Raw genomic sequence first — 26,059 nt, 5'->3', positions numbered from 1 at the left:
ACCACAGGAAGTGTCATTTTTACTTCCTTGTGTGAGGTAGTGGTTTGATGTATTCAGCTACGGCAAAGCACTCAAGTGCAATCTGCCTAAGGGGATAATCCTTTTTATAATAAAACTGATGTACTAAAATTGCCAAAAATTTTCATTTTGAACAGCATAATGAAAACTTTTAAAATGCAGCACATTTCATTAGACAACATAAATGTGTGATGTATAGCTGATGCAAGCTAATTCAAAACTAATGGTATAGTGTAAAATTTTATCTATTCCTGTATGAAATGATAGAGCAATCACATTGTCATGGGGAGGGGAAATGAAAAAATAATTGTTTGGGTTTCTTACCTCACCTTTGCTATGTGTTTGTTATGGGCATCACTGATAACACTGCGAGCATTTATGAAACAGCGAAATTCGTTTTTGAACATTTTCAGGGATGTGTTTGAGCAAACTTGAGTGCCATTTTCTTGTCTGCCAGGTCACCAGTGGTATTCCATCAAGCTCTTTTAATGATGAAGTAAGATATATAGATAATCATTTTTCCATTTTAGGTCAAGTATGGTTGCAGTGTGACATTTCATATAGGAATAAATAAGATTTTAATTTACCCCACAACTTTCGAATTACCTTGTCTATTTAATGTGATTGATCTGGAACTTAATGTGGAAAACATATAAAAATTTTCCTGTTGTTGGAGAGCTCTTCTTAGAGTGTCAGAGAGATAGTATTTAATTCTTTTAGTCCATGAAGAATTAAATTCTATAAAGTTGCTTTAATCAGTTGCAATCCATAAAATATGTTATGCACATTGTTAATTGTAATCACAGTGTTTCAATTTAATCATCATTTAAAATTCAAATATTAAGATCTATGTTCTTTCTGTAAAGTGCAGGTAATACCTTTTGTTGACAAACAGTTTAATAGCCATTCCCAAGAATGGATGATGTGGGTAATGTTATCTGCTTCTCCAACCCGACCAGTAGGAATAGGTCAGACCATCTGAATGTGACATTTCAAGTCTTAAAAATTAAAATTTTTATTTGCATGGAGTAATAGAGAAATTTATTTAAAATTTTAATTTTTGATGCATAAATTTATATTATATTGAATCAGTTGTTCTCACAGTCTTGTGCTGCAGTAATTTGATGTTTCATAAGATTACTCCAAAAGAAATTATCAGAACAAGCAGTTTGATAAGAAAAAGTAAGTTTAGTGTGCAATTTGCAAATTGTCTGCTCATTAAAGAATTTTCTGGGTTACTGTCTTTTACTAACATTGTTACTTAAATCATTATTACATTTAATCAAATAATTGATTAATTGATTGATGCAAAGCGTATTAGGTCTGTCTGGCTAAAGAGAGAAAGAAATGCTGTTATAGAGGTAGCCATCGGCAACTGAGCGATAAGATTGCTGAGCACTAGTAGTTCATCCCGCATTCAAAATCTGGCTAATGAGCAGTTGCAAATTTTTGTTTACCTCATGTGTAATCAGTGTCTCTTAGAAAGTCTTCCATGAAGGCATCACTCTCTTTGAGTAGATAGCCTTCTAGTGCTTTCCATTTTTCTTTATGGATGACTAAAAGAAACTGGCTCATAAAAATGCGAAAATGCTCATGCAGCCAGCTCATTCATCGAGATTTTAACCTGGGTGTTATCATATTTAATTCAGCAAATTATATAGTAAAAATCTGCTGTGGATACCACGACTTTCTTGTACTGCCTATTAAATTATACACTTGTTTTCCTGCTCTTCATTTAAACTTATTTCCTCAAATTTAATAAGAGATATATTCCTCAATATATCTGTATTCAGTCAGCTAATATAATCTATATTCAATCACCTATGCCATTCATATACAAATACCTATTCAATCACCTAATTTGTGGTGAGGCGAAAATACATAAAAACTCAAAACATCTTCATTAAAATTTATAAAACACAGCTAAACCTTAAACATCAAATACAGTTAAAAAAGCAGTATATGCAATTAAAATTAAGAGTACATATTCCAAAACAAACAGTTTGGTCAACAGGCAGGAAGGTAAAATTTTCAGTGCATAAAAATTTAAAATTGACTTTTGGTCCCACTGTGTAAAAAGACAAAGAAGTTGATGCACCAAGTGACTTAACTCTCTATGCTACTAAGGGCTTTAGATATAAGCCAATAGTCGCCAGATTAGGCCTAGCCCAACTTTTAAATTGTTGATTATTCTAACAGATGCAGATAAACTAAAGACATAAAAACCTTAACCAGAACATCAGAATAACATAATTCAATCAATTGCGCCACAATTTACTAACATTTGCATAACTAAATATTAACCTGTAACAGGGGAGGTGAAATATTGGGACGTAACCGGGGACATGCGGTCACAGAGACGTGTCTCATTATGATTTAAATAAGAAGTTATTGTTATGAATAATAATTATTTTCCATTAACTTAACATATGATAGATATATTCAGATGAAAAATATAAATATTGTACGTACCATAAAAAAATGACAATACCTTAACTATCAGTAATATCATTGTGTTCTTGCAAAAAATAGCAATTTACTCAGCATGTTTTTGTGTGCATTCATGACATAATTTTTGTGTACATACCAAACAAATTGGCGTTTTACAACTTACGTATAAATAAGAAGGTTTCAGTTCTTTCTTTTTCTCTAATATTTTGTTTGTGAAAAGGAGTTCCCAAACTGCAAAAACCAAAAAATTTTACTGCAAAATCAATAAAAGAAGCTTATAATTAAAGCGATCGCTATGAAATTTTCTCCAGACAAAAAAAAAAAAAAAAAAAAGCAAAAACCTGTCTGAATCTATGTTTGGTTGATTTTTGAGATAAATACATAATTGAAACTTAAAATGTACATGTGTGTAATAAATTCATATAGTACAAAGTCCAAAATCCGGACTCGTCGGGACTTTGGAGATTCTGGATTTGGGATTTTTCCAGATATTAGATCATCAGTTTAAATTTATTAAGATGGCATGTAGTAATTATAAAATTAAAAATATGAAATAGTGAAGTATTTATGATCTAAAGGGTATCAAAATTTAAAAAAAAAAAAAAGCTTAATATTTATTTGTTTACCTTATTAAACATTTCTTTCAGTGTAAGTTATATAAGTTGCTTTGTTTTTTGTCCTAATACTTTCTCTTTAATTCTGTAGACGGACATAATCTCTTGTTTAGTTACATGGTTGAGGTCCCGTAACTGCTGTTTGGAGAACTACGAATAACTTGTCAATCGAAATTTTTCCCGTTTTCAGTAACTTCTCTGTCATTTTCTTCACTATCGGTAGCCATATTTTCTGGATCTAGAACCATTCTATAGATTTTGCCATTCATTAATTGATTGATAATTGAGAAGCATTGTCATTACAATGAAAAACTTCTTTTATATCATCTTCATTTATTACCGCTCCTTCACATTTCTTTACAGAATCCATTAATTGGAAAATTTCACCTTTGTTTTGCGATATCCGAAAACCTTTAAAATTATAGGCTATCATCATCAAATTTAGCTATCCTTCACTAGACATATTTGGCTATACATCCATGAGCTTGGCGACTAACGACAAGTTGTTCCGTTCAATTTTATCTTGCTTCTATCGCACACTGAGACAGCGGCTATACGAGCTCTGTCGCTTGTTCTGGGTTTATGTGAATAACAATCAGTTATTCTTAATTCAAATAGCCCTGAATGTAATCTTTGGCTCTATGAGTTACATCAACAAATTTTATTTTTGCATATGGAAAGAAATTTTAACTAAATGTTTCCTCTTCAACATTTTTTAGCACATTTATCTTAAATCTGTAATCATTGGCAAGCATAATTTCAAAATAAAAGGTCACGACACTCCTTTATTTTTCAATTACTAACATAAAAAAATTGTTTAGGCATCGCTGAGTCATTATTCAAGTTGTCATGTTTTGATAAACATGCGGTGCTGAAAGCAAAGTATAGTAAATAATGATTCTCCAGGTTGGTGTCAGATCAACGATGTATCTATGTGGAATGTTTCGGTTTGAGATGTGTACCAAGCAGATACGCAGCAACGAAGCCAAATTACTGATCATACAAATTTATGCTAAAATGATTGTTTCTTCAATAGCAAGGTATTTTATTTAGTGTCAAAGCGAAACTAAGAATCGGTACTCTCCAGATGTTATATTATGTGCGGAGGGGGCAAATCAAATGCGCATGCATAAAGCCTACAAGAAAAACTTTGTTGGTGGTTTTGATCATTCTGGATTTTAGATCATTCCAGATAATGGATGTCCGGTTTTCAAACTTTGTACTATATATATTTTTTCATGCAATACAGTATTGTGCAGTTACAAATCATTATACTGTTTCTTCTGTAAAAAATCGGTAGATTCACCGAAATGAGTTCACTAATACATAATCAATAAATTAAAAATTATGATCATTCCAAAGTAGTAATGGTGTCTGAAATATTAATTATGTATGTTTTGATTGGCATTTAATTATTCTTATTGCATACTGTAAATTTATCAAATCTTTCTTTTATCTTTGTAGGATTTATATAAGTCTGGCTTTTTTTACATTGATGGTGTGTTTTATAATGATATGCGAGATTCAGATTGCAGAGATTACAGCGAGTAAGTTGTACTGAAATGTTTTTTAACTGTTAATTTTTAAATTCTTTCTATTCTGAGGAAAAAATAATGCAATTTATTTTCTTCTTGTGCACCTTCCTTTGCTCTGTTGTGGCTTATCTCACTTGTCTGACAATCATATCAAGTTAATGGAATGTAAGATGTTCCAGAATCAAATCTTGGTTAGAGTAAATTTGATCTTTAAAACAGCTAATGCACATGAAGATATTTGAAGGAGTGGCCTGTGAAGAGCTGCATGTGAGGCATGGAGGATAAACCTTATATCCAGAAACATATGTCTCCTGACATAGATAACCCGCTGCTAGTAGAGATTGGGCCTTCTTACTGCTCATCTCAAGCAAGTTAGCACCAGCCTGTTTGCAAGCATACTAGTTATAATTAGGAGCTGCTCTTCAGAACGAGCTGATTTCGAGCTTGAGTCTAGAAGTTCTGAGAAGTATGTGTAAAGAAAGCATGTGTTCTTAAAGCTACCTTCCTTGCACAGCTTATCCAGTTATTTCATTTTTATAGATATCTGCATGCAATGGCACCCATTGAAGAAACATTCTGTAGTTGTTCACTGATGGATTTAAATTTTTGGACAATGTTCATGTTAGTATGATCACCGTGCTCCCACCATTTAGATTAGCCATGTTGAATTTTGACTGAACTAGAAATTAAAAATATTACCCGGCTTTAATTTTTTTAATAAATCTAATGAAATGGTAAAAACTGTGTGTCAAAAACAAACTTTGTTCAGAAAATTGGATTCAAACATTGATGAAAAGAGACAAAAGAAAAATTAAACATGAAAAATTTTTATTCAATGATAAACATAAATCTTTTTTTTTATACTTTTTTTTATACTAAATCTTTTTTTTTATAAGTACTTTGTATAAATGTGGTTTATTATTGTTTATTTCCTCCATTATTAATTGAAATTTCATCATTAAATCTTGTAAAATAGTTTAGTTGTGTAGATATATTTTTCCCTTCTCATTATGAACTATTCTGTAAATTCAACTGTTATTTAAAATTAAAAAATAATTGTAATTGTTTTCCATGGTTCGAGTAATGCTAATTGTCTAATAAATACTGAATTTCCCGTATTTTAAATTACAAATCTCATTTTCCTTTTAAGGTTATGCAGTTGTGTATATATGTAATTCAACAGCTGCTTATTTTTTTCCTTAAAATCTGCTTATAGGTGCTTATTTTTTTAACTAAAATGTGTCTGCTAACCCTGTCTGATGAAACCTTCAGAATTAGTGTTTGATCGTAAATTCATAGATATATGAAAGTAAGAAGCAGGCTGGCATGGAACCTGGCATATACATACAGCAGCAGTGAACAAACTGATGGCGACAGAAGAGTTAGATGAGCAACAAAGGCACAACCACTGGCCATTCATAAATTTAAGGTGCAATTAATGTGGAAAAAAATATGAAAATAAGAATAAAAGTTCTTGATTTTGATAGAAAACTGTGAAAATAATAAGTTTTACAAAATTATTCATTACAATTAGGAATGTTTGTTGTTGAAATTTAAACATTTAATGGGCCATTTTAAATGATATTTTGAATGTTATCTTGAGCTGTACAAAATCAGGACATGTGCCATGTGTTTCACATGTCTGATTTAGATAGATGTTGATTGGAACTACAACTGTCACTCAAAATGCAGACATCTTTGTCAAGATTAGTAGTCACATGATAATTCAGGACTTCATTGACAGCGTTCATCTCTGACCTAATTACAAGAAAGTAACTTGAGTTTCTCTTACTAATTTTAATAACATCATTATCCTCATTGAAGAAGTTAAACAGCAAGAATTAGCATAATATTTGTAAATTATGCTGCTTCTTGTTTAACTTCTCCAATAATCATTCTTCGGCATGATATTTCAACCTAAATCATTATCCTTACTAATGAAAATTTTGCTATGGTAGATAGCTTCATCACCCCTATTGCCATCAATATACATTTGTATTGCATTATTATATATTGTATGAATGACCTTCAGAGCCAACTGCCTGAGATACCTGCCATGGTGATTGCCCAGTGAATGAGTATAAACATAATTTACCCAAAAAGGAGAAAAATAGTATCAAGACAGCAGAATATGGAGACCTGATCCACTTTGTTTCGCAGCAAACCTTCGCTCTCAGCATGATTACAATCTCCATAACTGAGTATCTGCTTGGCATACATCTCAAACCGAAACATTCACCTGTTTTATATCCCTGACGTCAACCTGGCGAGTCATTATTTATTATAGTTTGCTTTCACCCCCGCATTACATAAGCTCTGTTTTTCAAGATGGCCATTGTTTGATCCAATTGCGAATAAAATTTGATGTTCTGTGCTGATCTCTAAAGCTTCTTATCTTTGCAAAATATTTAATCAATAGGATCAAGACAGCAGAATATAGAATAAGGAGAAAATAGGATCAAGACAGCGGAATATGGAGACCTGTTCCACTTTGTTTCGCAGCAAACCTTCGCTCTCAGCATGATTACATAAGCTCTGTTTCTCAACATGGCCATTGTTTGATTCAGTTGCGAATAAAATTTGATATTCTGTGCTGATCTACAAAGCTTCCTATCTCTGCAAAATATTTAATCAATAGATAGAATTGCACATGATTGTGAAACAAAGATCAGCTTCATACAAGACATTATCATTTGGGCAATTCTTACAAAGGTACCAGTGCTGAGTTGAGCTGTTTCTAATTATTAACTCTGAGGCAGCCTATCATATCAATATCATATTCCAGGATTGGGGAAATCAGAGTAGTAATATGCACAGTTTATTTATTTATGCCTTGTAATTTTGATTTAGTTTTTAAGTGAGAACTAGATTTTGCAGTTAAATTAAAGCCAATAAATAGAAATTTGAATTCAGTTACCTTTATTATTATTATTAGTCCAAAGGGGCTTTGTCCCTGAAGGACTATTGTTTTCGTTTTGCAATTTTTGTTCGGAATCCTAGAAATGGCGTATCACTTTTCAAATCATTGCCACCAAATACTATTGCCCCGTATTATATTTGAAGATATTAAATAATGAAGAATCTGCATAAATGTATGTATGTTTCTCGCATTGTGATAAGACAATGGTAATAAGCCATCCAATTTTGAATAACGTAATCCTACTGCGAATATGGGCATGTGGAAGCCCAAATTTGGAATTTGTTTTATTATCGATTTCATATTTTGTAAAACTTTAACGAATTTTCGATTAACAAGCTCAAAGATTTAAAAGCAAGCAATGACAACACTCTAGGGGGGAGCCTTTTTATTTCCAGCCGTCGGAACTGTGTATGAGAAATTCTAAAGATATGCTCATTTTTAAAATTATTTTGCTACATTTCTGTTGAAATTAATTTAATGTTTTCAGTGCAAAGAACATGATATTTAATAAATAAAGGTAACATACAAGATGTTAAAAAAATGCCCTTTTGGATGTAATTTTTTTTTTTTTTTTTTTTTTTTTTTTTCCCTTTTAATTTATTTGAAAATGCATTCAAGTGAAGCCCAATTTATGTTTTGCAAAAAGGGGGAATTGATGAAGTCTGCAAATAGAATTTGATATTTTAGTAGCAAATGTTAACATCAAAATAAACAGATTGATATATTGTAAAGATTTAATTAACTTATAAAATATTTAAAAGAAAAAACTTATTATAGAAACATGTGATGAAAATTTTTTTTTCCAGTATTAATGTCCATTTGGTATTTTTGCAGAACAATTATGAAATGGTCTCAGGACAAAAGAAGGGGTATAGGACCTTTCCAAAAAGCATTGATGGAACATTGTCAGTTCATTGATTTGAGTATTCAACTTGGCTATCCTTATGTGTATGTTCATCAAGGAAACTGTGAGCATATAACTGTATTCAATGATGTGCAGTAAGTATTAATTTTAGCATGTAATATTTGATCTGTAATTACATGTATGGCATTTTTTTAACAGTGTTTATGTTTTTTCAGCATGTTTTCGCATCACTACTGTCAAAATAGAAATGATTATCCTCTTATTGATTTGAAACCAAAAAAACGTGTATTATGTATGGCTTGTCGTATTTATACAGCAGGGTAAGTACAATGGTTATTTTTTAGTTATTGAATCTTATTTTCAAGTTAATATGTACACTGGTTATCAAAATTAAAGAATTGTGAGGAAAAATATGCTCACTAAGTTAATGTTGCAACCAATGCCGAATGCTGTAATTATTTATATTAGTTAAATACAATTGAACACAAAATTGCACTTCCTTGCATACATTAGCACTGGAAATATGCAAATTCGGTGGTTGACAATGTGTTGCACAATGAATGCATGTTGGAATTCCGATCTGTAGTTTTGTTTACACTGGATGTGGTTTCTGCGAGTGATCAATATTCAGTAGTTATGGCTCAAAGGCATCATTTAAGTGAAGGTCAAAGTTGGCAAATAATTGGGAGAATCGACGGAGGCCGAACACAAATGGAGGTCATCCAAGATTTGAATACCCCTCAAAGTGTCGTATCGAGAGTTTGGAGCCACTTTTTAAACACTGGATCAGTTGATAGATAGCTTGATCAAGGGTGCTCAAGAGCAACAACTGCATCAGAAGACCATTTTCTGTCATTGTCAGCTCAAAGAAACTGCAAAGCGACTACAAGAGATTTGGTTTCATACCATTAGGCTCCCGCAGGAACTCAAATTAGCTGCTCTACTGTGGCACGAAAGCTTAATAAGGTTGGACTGTATCTAAGAATACAAATGGTTTGTGTCCCACTCACTCCAGCTTCCAGGGGAACTCATTTATACTAGTCCCACCATCATATTCAATAGAGCCAAATTGACTGGGCCTAAGTATTGTTTACTGGTGAGTGTAGATGTAGTCTGAACAGTGATTCTAGATGTGTTTTGATCTGTAGAGTGGGAGGAACATCCAATTTGCCTTCCTTTGTTCGGGAAATATCCCGCTCCTGTGACCTTCATTTAATGGTTTGAGGAGAAATCATGACAAATGACCACACCAAGCTGCATATCTCTCAAGGAGGTTTTGTAACTGCTTGGAGGTATGTGGATGAAGTACTGAAAGCCCAAGTTAGACTGTTTAGGGGTGCTGTTGGCCCAGTGTTTTTCGTAGTGGATGACAATGCTCAGCCTCATTGCGTATAATGTGTTGGAATACTTGGAAACAGAAGATATCACTCAAAAGGATTGCCCACCTTACTCACCCAATGTGAACCTGATTGAGCATAAGTGGAATGCCTTAGGGTGGCCATTTCAGAACACTAAATTCCTGCTTGGGCCCTTCAGAAGCTGAAAAGTGCACTTTTAGAAGAATAGCGTGCAATACCACAAGACTTGATCAAATCTTTGGTAAAGTCTATGCTTGTTTGTCCAATGTGACCATATTAAAGAAAACTTTTTTCCACAAGAAGTGACTTAATTTATCCATCATTTTCCAGTTTCCATAAATTTGGTTTTAATTTCAATATTTTGCGAATAATCAACTGTCAAACATTGGAATTTATGTTTACTAATGCTTTTATACAAATTTTTATTACTAATTTTCCATTTCACATTCACCATTTCATTAATTAAATCTTTTAAGATTAAAAAAAAAAAGAAATCAGATAGGAAAATTAAGCTAATATGAATCCCCACTAACATATGTAGTCATTCCTGCTGATTAGAGCAACTATAGGGTTTTACCTTTTTGGCTAAAGTCTGTATAAGATGAGATAAGCAAGTTTATCAAAAGAATTTTTATTTTTATTTCTTCAAAACTGTACACTGGCTGATGCTTTGCTGCCCTCAGGCTGATCTCGAGAAGACAGGTCTCAACATCCTAAACATAAGAGAAAGAACTGTTTAAACTTACTACTTGCCTGCCATTTTGAACTCCTTCAAAAGGATATTAACTAGGTGCCTGGTTTATGATGCTTCTTCCCTTTCCTTCTGGAGATGATGCCTCTTGAGCACAGGTCTCAATCAGTGCAATGAACAACCCCAAAGAGGATCTTATGAATATGAACAGTATAAAAAAATTAATAAGAACAGTAATAAAAATTATGTGAGATTTCTGTGTTGCAACCTGATTTATTTATGCATAAATTTCATATTTGTGAAAGAAAACCATAAATAATTCAGAATTGATAATGTTTTATGCTTATGAATAAACTTGTGCAATAACTTTCAGAAAAAAATCAAAGGGAGTGTGCAAAATATCATAAAATCTAAAACGTTAATGAGAAAAAAACAAATATAGAATTATATATTTTATTGAAAGAAATTTGTATACCTGAGATAGCACATTAGAAGTATATTAAAAAGATGCAATAAAATATATTTTAACTAAATTTAATAAGAAAAGGGTTAATTTAGATAGCAGAAGGAATATTGGTAATTTTATGAGTTATTCTATACAGGTATGTCTGCATTACCTAAATTGGCTTCCTTAGTGTTCAGGGATAGCTTAAAATAATGGCTGGAATCAGATTAAACGTTGAGGAAAGAAAATTCATTCTGAAGTGCTACTGGAAGACAGGGAACATCAGTGAAGTGCAAAAACGCTTTAGAATGAGTTTCAACGATCCATGGAGTTTCACAACCCGAATGGAGTTTCAATGATTTCAAGTTCACATGATGTTCAACTCTCATATGAGGATTGTTAGGTTCCCAGTAAGTGCAATTGTGATGATTAACTGAACCATTCAACTTGAATGTAGCCTCATCACTCCAAACAATCTTGAACACGAATTGATTGTCCTCTGCACATTTTTCTTGCTGCCACTCAAAAAATTCAAGTCTACTGTCAAAATCATCTTCATTGAGAGCGTGTACTAATCTAGGAATAAAACTCCTCCATTGGGCACGCTTCAAAATGCAATGGACGCTCAATCTTGGAACTCCTGTCTCACGAGCTGCTTGCCAAACAGATTTGCTTGGAGATTGCTGAAATCTTTCAATGACTTCTCTTTCTCTTGTGGGGCTAGTGGATGATCATAGTCTTCCGGAATGGTTCTTATGGACATCCTTAACAGTTCCTTCTTCCTCAAACTTAGCCCACAAACGAGTAATTGTGAGTCTTGTTGGTGCATCTCATTAAAACTCCATTCTAAAGCGTCATTGTACTTCACTTATGTTCTCTGTTTCCAGTAGCACTTCAGAAGGAATTAGCTTTTCTCAAAGTTTAATCTGATTTGATCCATTATTTTAAGCAGTCGCACCTGAAATAAAGAACAAAAAATGTGGTTGTAACTGTAAAAGGGCGTATGCATTTTATTGGGAGACTCTGTAGAGCAAGTGGTTCAAACTCACCCAGCATTGTCTTCCTAGAGCATGTGTTGATCATAAGCACCAATGGTTATACTTCAGACTGATATCACTAAACATTTTTATTGGTCAAAAATAGCGTGTGTAAAGCTTTGTGTTTCTTCCTTTATGCTGTTCCCCAAAGAGGCTTTTTTTTTTTTTTTTTTTTTTTTTTTTTTTTTTTTTTTTTTTTTTAAGGTTGCAATCTGTGGTAAGATGGTATTTGACTTATTTTGATTTACTGTATTACCCTTTGAAACAGGATTAAAATGAAATGTCTTAATCCCTTATTTTTACTTTAATTCAGTAATTTAAATAATTTTAACAAATTTAAGGAATATATTAAAATTTATCCAGGATTGTATGAGAGAAAGAGAACATACTGTAATAGTAAATGAATGAAGAAACTAGTGTAATATCCAGAAATATTCAAAAATGTATTGCTCACTGCAATTTCATTACAATAATGAATGTAATGTAAAAAGTAGTGGTGGTCAAAAGAAGAGTAATGGAGCTAGGAACAGGGTTTTTCCACACTTCCAACAGAAACTGAGTGGAAACTTCATTTTATGCAAGCTTGCTATATGGGAAAATTTCAAAAGTTTTTAAATCCAAATTGAGTGGTGAATTAGTATAAACAGTAATTCTGATTTTCGAAAGCTGAATTTGTGGTTTTTATTTCAAACACAGAAAGTTACTGAAGACTCTTTCACTATCTTGTGTTCAACATACCATCACTTAATCTGAATTTTAAAGATCTGCAGGTTTGTTCTGCAAATAAACAAAACCATAATCACCAGGAATTTTAAATTTGTCTTGTGAATAGAAGTCATATTCCTTTAAATTTGATTTTATTGATAAGTTCAAAGAAAACTGGAAAAACCTTACTATTTGAACACTGTACCCTTAATTTTTTAAATAGGAAGTAAATGACAGAGACAAAGAAGAAACTGGTATATTTTGAATAGCTTGAGGAGTTAAAATTGAAGTTGGTAAAAGTTTTTTGTGCATGAAGTCAATAAGTTTCTTCTGTGCTGGAAAGTTTCATGTATGCAGTGTCAATGTTCCATTCCATTTCTGTCAAAGCTGTAGAAAACCTGTTCTGAGTCCCAGCTCTGTTGTTTTGACCAAATATTTCAATTCTGCTCTGTTTACCATCACAACAGCAGAGCTTTGATGTTGAATTCAACTCCAGTAAAACTGTAAGTAGCAATAATTTGTTACCAATTTGTGTTGATTACTATACTGAACTTCTTCATTTGTTTACTATCATATTCAGCTGCATAATAAGTTGCGAAGCAGGAAATCTGGAGTGAAAGACTGGTAAGCCAGCAGAAACTGAAGGGAGGAAGCTCTGTTTACTTGCCTTAGAAATAACCACTCTTGTATTATACATAATTATCTTCTAAAAGCTGAGAGTCAGCCTATTTGCTTAAAGTGTAATCCTGCTCTATCAGTGCTTCATGTTTTAATAAAATGCTTACATTTTAAAAGACCCCCTTGATTTGGAGAAGAGGTCAGTTTTAACATATTTTATATTGAAAAAGAAATTAATTTTATTATTTGATCTAAAGTGGTTTTAATGCAGTTTAGGGTATTAAATGTGTTTCAAGTATAGTTTATACATTTTAGTTTTATATTTTGATGCCTCTTGAAAATTGCATGCATCTTTTTATCTCCTCATTAATCGGTATCAATCATCACATGTTTGGTGCATTATAAAATTTAGGGTTATGTACCATAAAATCCACCAACTAACCAACTAACAATCATTTGCTTACTGCTAAACTCCACAAAGTTATTTTCCTCAAGTATATTATTAACTATGTATAGTTTATTAATTAAAGTAGACCATATATGTATTGTAAATGTTACATTACAGAGGCTCTGTACACAATTTTTTAATGACTTTGTTACAGTAAAACAGTTCATTATAATACAAGTACTTTTAAGTACTCATTTTGATAACTATTTTAATTAACCATAATACAAAAAAATATTTTATTCTCATAGCCCTTCCAGCACCTTGATTTACATAACAAAAGAATATTTCTCGGTTTTACCATGTTATTTTTTTCCCCACTCATATTGTGCTACTTCCCATGTGCTGTCAATTATCTTTGGCTGAGTGCTTAGAGTTCTGTATTTGATGGTTCAAAAGCACAGTAATCCAAGACATTGGTGCCATAATAGGAGCTTTTTTGGAATATTTGAAAAGGGTCTACACGTTATTGGAAATTATACCAATTTCCTTTTTGTTTGTATTGATATGTGACTAATGGCATTGTTCTAGTGGAGTTTTCTACATTTTGTGGATACAGAAGTTTGATTTTGTTTGTAAAAATGGGAGTCAAAATATTGTTTTCATAATATGTAGATTTATATATAAATATGTAAAATGTAAAATATGAAACAAAATTATTAAACTTAATTGGAACAAATTGGCACCTTTAAATTCATAATTTTTAATTAAAGAAATCCCTCTTCAGGGATATATTTTGCACCGTTTTGTGTCACTCTGCAGCAAGTCATGTTACTCTTTCACTTGCTTGCTTTTTCTAGGAAAGTAATATTTCTTTGCTAAATTTCTTTTCTGTTATCTAAAATGTAATTATGTATTTAGAAATTGTGGACTATATTTAGCATCCTTAATATTGCAACATTTGAAGCAAAAATGCATCTCTAAAGAACTTTTTCTGTTCAAAATAAAAACAATGTTTTAACAATGAAGCCAGTTGTGATTTTCCCTCTAGTCATATTTATGCAAAACCCTCAGTGGCTCACTTTTTGTGCGTATGGGGGGGGGGAATCCCGAAGTACCCTAGCCCTTCAGGGGATCATCTTGGTAAGACGGGTATGACAATTCTGGAACCGCAGTGATCTTTTCTGTCTCCTGTCCTCTGAGCTAAAACTTTTTTTCCTTTCTTTCTCTCTTGTGGTTTTCCTCCTTGGAGGTTGGGGCTCATCATTAGAAACTTGAACAGCCTTGTTTCTAGTTTTCGAATGGCGAGAAAACTGTTCACATGTTTGCCTTACGTGGTGACCCATGTTGCTGGAAAGGAGGGTCCTGGTAGTTGAGGGGTAAGATACTGTCCCCAACACACTGCTTTGGCCTCTGCTTCAGCTAAACGTGAGGCACCTTGTCATCCTCATAGGTGTCAATTGGCTGGTCATTAGTCCTTGTGGTCAGTGGCTTGGGGATAAGCTCTCAGGAGTTCCTCTTTAGGGAAAACCGACTGTGAAGCTTCAGTTTGCGTATAGGTCAGGCTAGCCCTAACAACACAGAAATCTGTGTTCCCTTGTTGTGGTGGATGGGGCAGTTGAACCCAAATCTTTATTTCTTTCAAATATTGCTGAAACAAATTTCCACTCTACAATTGAACACAATTATGCATCTAAAAGGGTCAGAACAAATAGAAATGCTAATTCTGATATCAATTCAACAAGTCTACCATGTTTTCTTGTTATTAACAACTCTAAAGGCAATCTTCAAAATCTTTCTCCATTTTTAATTCAAAAGTATATACAGTCTTGCATCAGAGAACCAAAGAATATCAAACAGCTGCACTCTGGAGATCTTCTAGTTCAAACTATTTCTTCTACTCGCTCTGCAACATTCCTTGGATTAAACAAACTTGGGCAAATCGATGTAAAAGTGTCAGCACATAAAACACTCAATTTTTCTTGTAGTGTTATCTCAGAGATAGACCTCTTTTACGTTTTAGAAGAGGAAATAGTCTCTAAGTTGCCTCACCAAAATGTATATCCTGCCAGGTGGATCAAAATTTGTAAAAAAAGTCAGTTGATCAGTATGAAACACATAATCCTGACCTTCAGTTTGCCTGATCTGCCAAAAAGTATTAAGGTCGGGTTCTTAAACTTCCCCGTAAGAACTTACATATCGAACCCTTTGTGATGTTTTCAGTGCCAGCGCTTTGGTCATTCAAAAATGTCTTATCATGACAAAGTCACATGTGCACGTTGCTCTGTGGAAGGCCATAACAGTGAAAGTTGCAATACTGAATTATTATGTGTGAACTGCAAAGGAAGCCACACAGCATACTCACAACACTGTCCAAAGTGAAAATCAGAAAAGAAGGTGCAGACAGTAAAAATTACAAAAGATATATCTTATGCAGAAGCAAGAAAATTAGCTGCAGATGCGCAGCCCCGAAAATTGTCCTTTGCTATTTCGTTAAAATCCTGTTAATCAGTAGCCACACAGGCAGCAAAACCTGTCAGAAATTCCAGTTTGTGCTCCTTTGCTTTGGGTGCCTCAGTTCATACGGTGTATATTCTGAGATAGATGTGGAAGAGGGAATGGATATCCCAAAACATCTGCTTCCACGAAAATAAAAAAAAAGGCACCAAAAGAGCAAGCGTACAACATGATGGCCGCCCTCATTTCATGGAATTGTCGTAGATTCCACCAAAATCTTGATAATATAAAAGATCTGAGAGATTTACACACACAGCTGTGTGCTTTCAGTTCAAGAGACTTTGCTAAAACCTGTTCGACATTCAAAGCTTTGGAGGTGCTGCCTCACCAGGAAAAATAATTTAGTAGGTGAGCATGTGAATGGGGTGTCGGCCTCCTTACTTCACTTAGCTATCTCTCTAGTCCAATATCTTTAAACACGGGCCTCCAACCTGTTGCTGTTCAAGTAAATATATGAAGCTTAATTTCAATCTGTTCTGCGTATTTGCCCCCAAATCTACATGTCAATCAACAAGAATTAGATGAGCTAATAGAGCAGCTACCTAAACCCTTTATCTTAAATGGACATAGTTCACTCTGGGGAAGTAGGGACAGAAACCCCTGAGGCAGACAAATTGAGCAATGATCAAAGATTGTCTCCTCAATAGCAGGCAGAATACCTACTTCGATGAGCCTACAAAGAACTTTCACATTCTTGAACTTACCATCTGTTCTCCATCTCTTTTTCCATTTTCCACATTTAATGTTGGCAGTTATCCTTATAATAGTGACCATTTTCCCGTTTTTGTATCTATCACACGAGAAAGACTAAATTCCATGCCAAGATCTCCCCGTTTTATTCTTACTGGGGTGAACTGGAACCTGTTCTTGTCTTGTGCAAAGATCACAGAAGAGATGGTGAAATATGTGCCAATCGACAATGCTGTGAAAGCAGTCATGGATGTCATTATTCAGGCAGCTACTGCATCTATTCCGATAACATCAACGAAGCTTCCTAAGTACACAAAACCGTGGTGGAACTGTAAATGCCAAGTTACACTGAAGCAACAGAGAAAAGCTTGGGGAGTTTTTCATAGATACTTGACTTTGTCAAACCTTATTGCTTTCAAAAAAGCTAAAGCAAATGCAAGAAGAATGAGGCATTAAAAGCCAGAGGGATTCGTGGATGTCCTATGTGTCTGGAATAGCATCCTCTACCACAAGTAAACGAATATGGGAAAGAGTTAGAAAAGCATGCGAGCTGTACAAAGATCACTCACTTTCCTTTCTGGAAAAAGATGGGCGAGTGATTAGCACACAGTTTAGAAGAAATCGCAAACATTATTGGCGGGAATTTTGCTATTTCTAGTGGCAGTAATTATTCGCCGGCATTTCTTTCTGTCAAGCTAGGCTCTGAGAAAGCTTCTATTGCATTTAACTCTACCAACTGCGGGCCATATAATAGCAAATTACAGTTTCGGAGCTAAGAACAGCTTTGATGCAGACACATAGTACCAGTCCCGGTTTAGACGGTGTGAAATATGAAATGCAGAAGCATTGACTGCCTTTCTCACCCTTTATTACAGAGTTTGGAAGGAGCATAATTTTCCGAATGCATTCAAGGGAGCTGTTGTCATTCCTATAACCAAGCCAGGGAAAAACCCGAAGATTCCCTTTATTGGCCCATTGCGCTTACGAGCTGTATTTGCAAACTATTTGAAAAAACAGTAAACTGCCGCCTAGTCTATTATCTCGAAAAAAGCAATATAATCTCCCCTTATCAGAGCAGTTTCAGAAAAGGAAGAATGATGATAGATAATATGCTCCTGTTGGAGACATCTATTTGTAAAGCCTGCATTAAACAAAATCATCTTGTTGCCCTCTTCTTTGACATCGAAAAGGCTTATAAGGCATGGAGATATGGTATTCATGCTTCTTCGTAGGATCTTCATGCTAGTGGCTTGTGTGGCAACCAACCAATTTTTATCCAGAACTTCTTGAAGGCAAGAACTTTCTGAGTAAGGATTGGCTCTGTTTCATCGAATAACTTTGAACAAGAGGGTGTCCCTCAGGGCTGCATTTTAAGTGCGACTTTCTTTAGTTTAAAAATAAATTCGGTTTTAAAAAAGCTTCCTCCTACAGTTTCAGGATCATTGTATGTTGATGACCTCAAGATAAACTGCTATGGTGCAAGTGTGAGATATGTTGAGAGACAGTTGCAGATTGCCATTAATAGAATCCAGAAATGGTCCAAAAAAAAAAAAAAGGATTTGTGTTTTCAAAAGAGAAGACTATGCACTTGTGTAAATAGCGAAGTCTTCATCCTGAGCCTGAGCTGCATCTTATGGACCAGAGATTCCAGTTGCATCAGAAGTAAAGTTTCTAGGAGTGTTGTTCAACCAAAAGCTTACCATCCTTCCTCATGTCCAGTATTTGTGAAAGAAGTGTTTCAAGAATCTAAATCTCTTAAAAGTGTTGGTGACGGCACAGAGCGCTGCTCTTTACTTCGTATTTATAGAGCACTCCTTCGCTTTAGACTAGACTATGGCTCAGTTGTTTACGGATGTGCATGGCCTTCAGGTTTGTTAAAACTAAATCCTATTTGTCATCAGGCTTTGAAAATTTGTCCTGGAGCTTTCGAGACATCTCCTATCCAGAACCAGTATGTTGATTGTTACGAACCAGCTCTTGAGTTAAGGCATGAACAAGTGTCTTTTCATTAGTATTTCATTATTAATTCACAAACTAATCATCCTCTCCAGATCTGTAAGCTTGATGACAACTATAAACTTCTATTTTCTGCACGGCCTCATAACATTCTTCCATTTTTCGAAAGATGTGAATCACTATTGGAAAATCATTGCCTATCAGATGATAGGTCCAGCCATTAATTCACCTTGGGATCACCCACAAATTGAGCTCCTGGACTTATTTCAACACCTTGATAAGAGACACTAATGAGGAAATATATGTGGGAATCGTGCTTCAATGATGCACCAGATGGCGTTATATACATGTATGGTAGAAACCCTCTAAGTAAATACATGGCACTTTGTTCGAGAAGTCCAACAGAGGCAGTCTAACGGAACACTCACTAAGGAGCTACAACAATACGCTTACTGGTCACGCATAGATGATTAGACCTGGATTTTTCTAAAGTGACCACACGTAGGTGGTCAGCTGTATCATTTACTTGTCCATACTGGAACCATTGCTGTGATTCCTCTCCTAAACATACTCAGTTCATCTGTAGATACTCATCTCGTTTATCTTTTCTTCTGTGAACCAGGAAATGAAACCTGATTCTTTGAACAGTGGGTGCGATCTCTGTTTAATGATAAGACATCATTCCCACATATATAGGCAATTTTTTTTAGAACACAGGGACCAATACAGAGCTTTTGTTCCCATATATGCAGGTGGGTCAAAATCAGCTAATCATGTAGAAGCATCACTCGCAGTAAAAAAACCGTATTGACAGCAGTCAATTACATGATGCTTTTTCTATATTTAGCCCCGAAATTACTGCTCTGTATTCTGCACTTACATTTATCTCAAAGCAGTCTGAGAACGAGCTCATATTTTATTCCGACTTATTATGTGCTCTGAAGTCTTCAGTTAATTTTACTGACTCTCGAAATTTTCTATTGGCAGACATTTTAAGTTTACATCGAAAATTACAAAAGGGTAGGTATGAGACTGTTGGGTCCCTGGCCATGTAGGCATAAAAGGAAATGAGCTTGCAGATGCAATAACAAAGTCAGCAACTGTTTTATTGAACCAGCTTGTCTCTTGCAACGACATTAAAACTGTCATCAAACAGACAATGTTAAATAAATGGAAATTATTTTGGGATGGTCTGTTTTTAAATAAATTGAGGAGTGTAAAATATAAAGTAGATAAGTGGAAGACGACTAGACACAAAAAGGAGGAAGTCTTGTTAACAGGCCTAAGATCAGTCACTCTCAAGTCGCACATCTTTTGAAGGCCAAGAGGGAACCCCTTTGTTCAAATTGTAATTATGTTCCGTCCATGCATCATTTTCTAATTGAATGTCTACATTTTAACTATTTTTGAGTAATGTATTTTAGTGATCGTGATGTGCCTCTTGACCATATTATCGCAAAAGAGGTAAAATAATAATTTGTTTCAGTACCTGAAAGAGACAGGTTTTTATTATTTAATTTGATTTTATTACATGTTATTATGTTAATATTTTAATACTATGTATTTTATTGTATAACGTATTTTACATTTGACTTTAAGCCCATTTTCGTACTGGATACCATGTGAATTTATGTAGTTTTTATGGGCGAATGTCTCATTTGTCATTTGTATTAAATAATTACAAATTTTTTATTGTTTTTAGTTTGCATACTTGTTTTGTATCTTCTACACATGTTTCGACGCTAACAACCTTTAAAGTTTTGTGCCATGAAATTCACTATCACCATCATCATATTTATGAAAAAAAAAAATAGTGAATTGGTTTTATCTTCTCTAGTCAGTTCTGCGCTAAATTCTGTCAATGTACTGCAAACTGCTAAAATATCACATATATTTTTTTACTCTTAGTTTTTATTTGACATTGCACAAATAGCTAGTAATCATAAATCTGAAACTTTCTTTAAACTCTTAAAATCGATTTTTAAGTCTTTCTATCTACTTTTATGACAGCTCATTGACCACTTTCTATACCAGTCATTTAGTACAGCTATGATTCATCTGTAGTCACAGAAATATTCCATTGCTTCCAAAATTGAGAAGATACTAAATTCACTACCATTTCCCAAATTCAGCATATGTTACAAAAGCTAATAAAAGCTAATTTTAAAAATAATCTTTGAAATACTAATTTTTATTCAATAAACATTTAACATTCTGTTTCATGTAGAAAGCAGTAGTTGCAGTTTTTCCCTTTCCTTATGAATGATATTGTTTATTGTTCTCTTAGCTATCTTGATTCTAATATTCTTGTATCTTATTAAGAAATGAAACTATTTTTCTTTAGAAAGTGCAGAAGTATCTGAAATCCAGAATTTCCAAAATTCATTTACATAAGCCATTGTACCAAACATTATAAAAACTTTCACTGCAGCAGACAGTAATTTATCTCTCATTGTAATAGCCTTTGCAATTAATTGTTTATACTTTATTAATGTTATTTATTAGCTGAAATCAAAATCATTAAAAATATGCAAGTAGCCTGTATGCTATAGCATTCATTATTTATATATATTTCACAGAACATCTTCACAAACTTGAAATCATTCATGCATTTACTTGTCTTAGAAAGTATTACTTGTGGAAATGAAGTCACTAATTGAACTAGAAAAGTAAACAAATATACTTCTGTGCAGAATTTGTACATCGATAATTGTAAATGATAGAAAATTGTAACCAAGAGCATGGTATCTTTGATAAAAACATTAAATTCAAATCTTATATATTATTCTGCATTACCTTCTTTCATTGCAAGAGCTTCTTTAAAAATATAGGATTTTTTATTAAATTTTCATTCGTGATAAATATTGGTAGCTTCTTGTAGCTAACATTTAATTGCTTACTAATTATCCTTTCAGATGGGTTGTTTATGAAAACAAGCGGCTTCCTGAAAATCCATTTTTCTTCTGTAAACAATGTTTCAAAAGTTTTAATTATGACGAAAGTAATCGGAAAATCGGGAATTTCAGAGCATATCACTACGTCGATAGAAGTGTTTTGGCATAAACATTTTTTCATAGATGTTTGTTGGAATAAGAGTTTTTTTTTTTTTTTTTTTTTTCATTTGAATTTTAACACATACCTTTGTACAGTTAATTATGATAATTGTATTTATCAATAAATAAATATTTCCTGAGTATTTTCTTAGACTGAGCTATTTTTATACATAGGAAAATCTGCCATTATGCAAGACATTTGAATTAACTAAATGATGACAATGTTTGAGTATTAAAATATGTATTGTGATTGAACTATGGAGAGATAGGTGAATATTTTATTACAGTATTTTTCAGTAAATTGAGAAAGCTGTTGTTCAGTAAACAGTTATGTTAGACATAATTTGCAGTGAATCATCAAAAGCAAAGAATAATCCTCTCAAAAAGAGATTTAAAAAATTCTGATGTATAAAAAAAATTTACCAGCATTTGAACATTACCGATAATCAGTCAAACATTTTCTATTTGTTTTATATATATATTTGACAAATTATACTGTGTATATAAGGACATACAAGGTGTGACACACACACACACACAAAAAAAAAAAAAAAAAAATTGTGTAGTTTGAAAACAGAATGGAGTTGGCAACAACTGTTTTGGTGACATCATGCCACACAGCTCCTCTATCCATGCAGCCAGTTCCGACTTAACCGACCACACCAGTGGGGAATACTGCATTATTGAGTGAACACGTGCAACTGCATTCTGCCAGAAACATGTCTAATGTAAAAACCGAGCAGCGAATCAACATCAAGTTTCTTGTGAAACTTAAAAAATCAGCCATGGAGGAAACAGTTCAGATGTTAAGCGAGGCTTAAGGAGATGAAACTTTGTCGCATGCCCATGTGTTTGAATGGCATAGCAGTTTTCAGGGAGAAGGGACAGTGTGGAGGATGATGAACTTGCTGGGCCAGTGCCTTCTAGATATATAAAGCCATCGGACTGGTCTGTGACGTCACAGCACTAGGCCGTAGAATACGAAACGGCGGAACTTCTGATAGCGATAATTTCTCCGTGCATATGAGTATCAATTTGCATAAAATAATGAACTCTCAGAATAATCCAGAAACTATATTTCCACAATAAAAGGTTATGTTACTATCGGAATATCTTTGAAAACGGTTTTTAATTGATTAGACTGATATTACTTAAAATTAAAATATATTTCTTTAATGATTAAGAATACTTTTATGATGGTGCCTGCAAATTTAAGATTATGAGAAAGTAAGTGTTCCAAAATGTTTTTATCACCTCAATAACAATTATTTTGATAATTATTTCAAATAGTTTAATTATGAAATATTTTTAAATGAAATCTTAATTCTTATTTCTTTCAGACTAGATTCTTAATAAGAAACACCGTTACTACTAGCACACTTTTAATGCTGCTGATCACATTCTTTAACATGAATCAGACAAAGCTTCTATAAAAAATTAAACAGACTTCATATTTTTATTTTCTGTCTATAAAAAAATAAATAAAGGGAAAACTTTAAGGAAGAGAAATATTTTTTTTAACTCTCATAGCTTTTTAAAACTTTCATAGCTTTTTAAAAGAATAAATACTTATTTAAGGTAAAATAAACATTATTAACTTTAAAATTAAAAAGAGTAGCTTCTAACAAAATTATCATAATTATACTCACTTTACAACACAGAAGCAATAAAACTCATTAAAGATGCATTAAAATTTTATATGTAATGTAATAAAATTTGATACTTAGCAAAACTTCATTATCTTAAATATCAAATTTAGTTTCATAAAATTATTAGAAGCTGAATTTTCAAATCATTTAAAAATCTAATATAACACCGAGTTTTATAGTTTCGAGTCGCTAAATCTAAACTCTCCCCCTTAATTGCCCGAAACTCCGCTTTATCTTTTAAAAACAAAATACTCATTTATAAATCTTTTTTGAGGCCCATTATCACTTATGCGTGTCCTGTCTGGGGTTATGCCTGCAAAACTGCTATAGACAAATTGCAAACTCTTCAAAGTGTTACTTTAACTCTTTGAGGTTCAGTAAGAAAAAATTTTTTTGGAAAAAATAACTTTACACATAGATAACTAGCTCCTAATACAGTGTTATTTCATGCAAAAAAACAGGTAAACCTTTAAGGTAATTCATAACATGGTGGGATACCGCTTGTCCCACCGTGCACCTAGAACAGTAAAATGGCATCTTTGCCACAGTGTAAATTCTCCTAACATGCTTATCTAAAGTGCTATGAACCAAATGAAAATGCAAGATATAAAAAACGTTTTTGAATAATTATCTAGAAAATATTGATCATATTTGCAAAATAAAAAATATGTTTAAAAAAAAAAAAAACGCTTCGTACGGTCCTTAAGTTTTTTGGAATCGATTTTTGGTCCTTAAAAAAGTCCTTAATTTTAGCCAAAATCGCCAGAAGGTCTTTAATTTTAATCATCTGAAATTTCTGTCTGTTTTTACGACTGCCATTTTGGGTGTGAATTAGCATTTTGCAGGAATATTTTTGGCGATTCAATGACAAATATGACTTTTTTTTAATGAGTTCATGAGTTATAATTTGTTCCTGTTTGTAATATATAAATAAGGTTGGAATACTCGAGTTTCTGAGCAAGAAGTGAAACATAAGCATTTCAAAATTAATTAATTTTTTGTAATTAAGAGCTCTCAAACAACTTTCCGCTTTTGGGAATGTGAATTCTTCTATTAAAGGGTTCTAAACTTGGCGATTTTAAGATCAGTTTCTATAGAAAATTTTTAATTCCGAGATCTGGGAATTTTTTGACGATTTTTAGAGCATTCTAACATTGATAAATTTCATTAAAATAATGGTAATATATTGCAATTATATTTAAGAAATAACATTAAAATAAAGCATTTTTATTTTTCACTGTCATATTATAAAGTTCCATTTTGGCCACATATTATACAATTTTTTGAATCTGAAAAATAAGCAAGGAATAATGCCATAAAGCACGGTTTACAAAACAGTTTTTAGCAAAAGCAAAATAGCAATGTAATTAATTAAAAATGTCTTTTTAATTTTTTCATGGTAAGAATTTTTCCCATTTTTCAGAATGATCAGAATTCTCAGAATATGCATCAGTTTTCTCTATAAAATTAATTTCTCACTTTTTCCTCCGATTTTTTTCTAAAAACATTTCTGGATTTTTGCTGTTACAGAACTGGTAGGGGTAATTTTTCTTTAGTATTTTAGACACTGAAGCTTGGAAAGTTGAGAAAGATTTCAAGGCAAATTTATAAACCCACGATTCTAAAAGATTCTAGAAAAATGTGATAAGATGAAAAATGTCTCCATGGTAGTAACACGCAGTTTCTTACATTTTGGAGAACATCTGGAAGAACAATGAAAACATAATAGTTGAATGTTTTACTTCTGATTCTAAAATCGCTTTCAACATTTTTATCTTACCTTTATTTTCTCTACTTTTTACTAGATACAAACATGGAAAATATCAAAAGTACTTCTAATCTTATCATATGGACAGGCATTATAGAAAGAAATTTTTTTATTAATAAAAAAATTGAAAACTGACAATTCAAAAAATTCATCTAATATGTCAATGTATCATACACAGAGCTGGCGCTAGGCGTTTTGCCACCTGATGCAGTCTCTGTGGATCCTAAATTCTGCTTTCAGTGCCTGCTCTAAATTCTAAAAGTTTTGCCATTTCTAGATTTTTTTGCTTAAAGTGTCCCTAAATTCTAAAAATTATGCTACACCAGCTCTGTGACCAGACCTTACCATATGTATTTCATATTTCTTCTGAATGTTCGTATTACTAAAAAAATGAAATTAGCAGCTTTTTCCATACATTCTAAATGCATTTAGTCTTTTATAATAATAGAAGTCTTTAATTAAATCCCAAAAATTTTAAGTGAAAAGCAAACATGTTGAAAAAAGAAATTAAATATGTAAAGAGAAAGAAAATCATTCTTCAAAGATATGTACAGTTATTATGTAAATTACCCAGTTCTTTACAGTTTCAGCCTTTACTATAATTTCCCATTTCTATTTCGTCATCAGAATGCAAATCACTTAGACAGTTTTTAAACTGAGTTTATTGGAGTGTAAGACGAGTGTTTCTGCACTCCACTTGCTCCCTGCATTAGTTCCTGTCAGCTCTGAGGATTTGTAATTATTCGTCTTTCCATTACTGCTGCTGACACTGGAGTTTATTATG

At 32.9% G+C, this 26,059-nt stretch overlaps 1 protein-coding gene across 6 annotated transcripts in view; it reads left to right on the top strand.

Moving 5' to 3' along the window:
- Positions 1-22,011, top strand: part of Pbp49 (proximal sequence element A Pbp49) — a 117,883-nt gene extending 95,872 nt beyond the window's left edge. For 3 of the 6 annotated variants that reach the window (XM_085815201.1, XM_085815206.1, XM_085815202.1), the window contains 4 exons: positions 4,548-4,630; positions 8,373-8,537; positions 8,619-8,723; positions 21,721-22,011. In XM_085815201.1, coding sequence (XP_085671327.1) covers positions 4,548-4,630; positions 8,373-8,537; positions 8,619-8,723; positions 21,721-21,868 — 501 coding nt within the window. In that variant the 3' untranslated portion in view covers positions 21,869-22,011. Of the gene's footprint in view, positions 1-4,547; positions 4,631-8,372; positions 8,538-8,618; positions 8,724-10,444; positions 10,754-12,862; positions 13,199-13,219; positions 20,498-21,720 lie in introns of those variants that run through there. The other 3 variants (XM_085815203.1, XM_085815205.1, XM_085815204.1) reach the window with 3 other exon arrangements.
- Positions 22,012-26,059: the final 4,048 nt, after the last annotated feature.

The sequence above is a fragment of the Stegodyphus dumicola genome, chromosome 4, assembly GCF_044657685.1.
Source record: "Stegodyphus dumicola isolate Sdum_Otavi_A_Nest chromosome 4, ASM4465768v1".
Classification (NCBI taxonomy): Eukaryota; Metazoa; Arthropoda; class Arachnida; order Araneae; family Eresidae; genus Stegodyphus; species Stegodyphus dumicola.
This window is presented reverse-complemented; position numbering and strand designations above follow the sequence as displayed.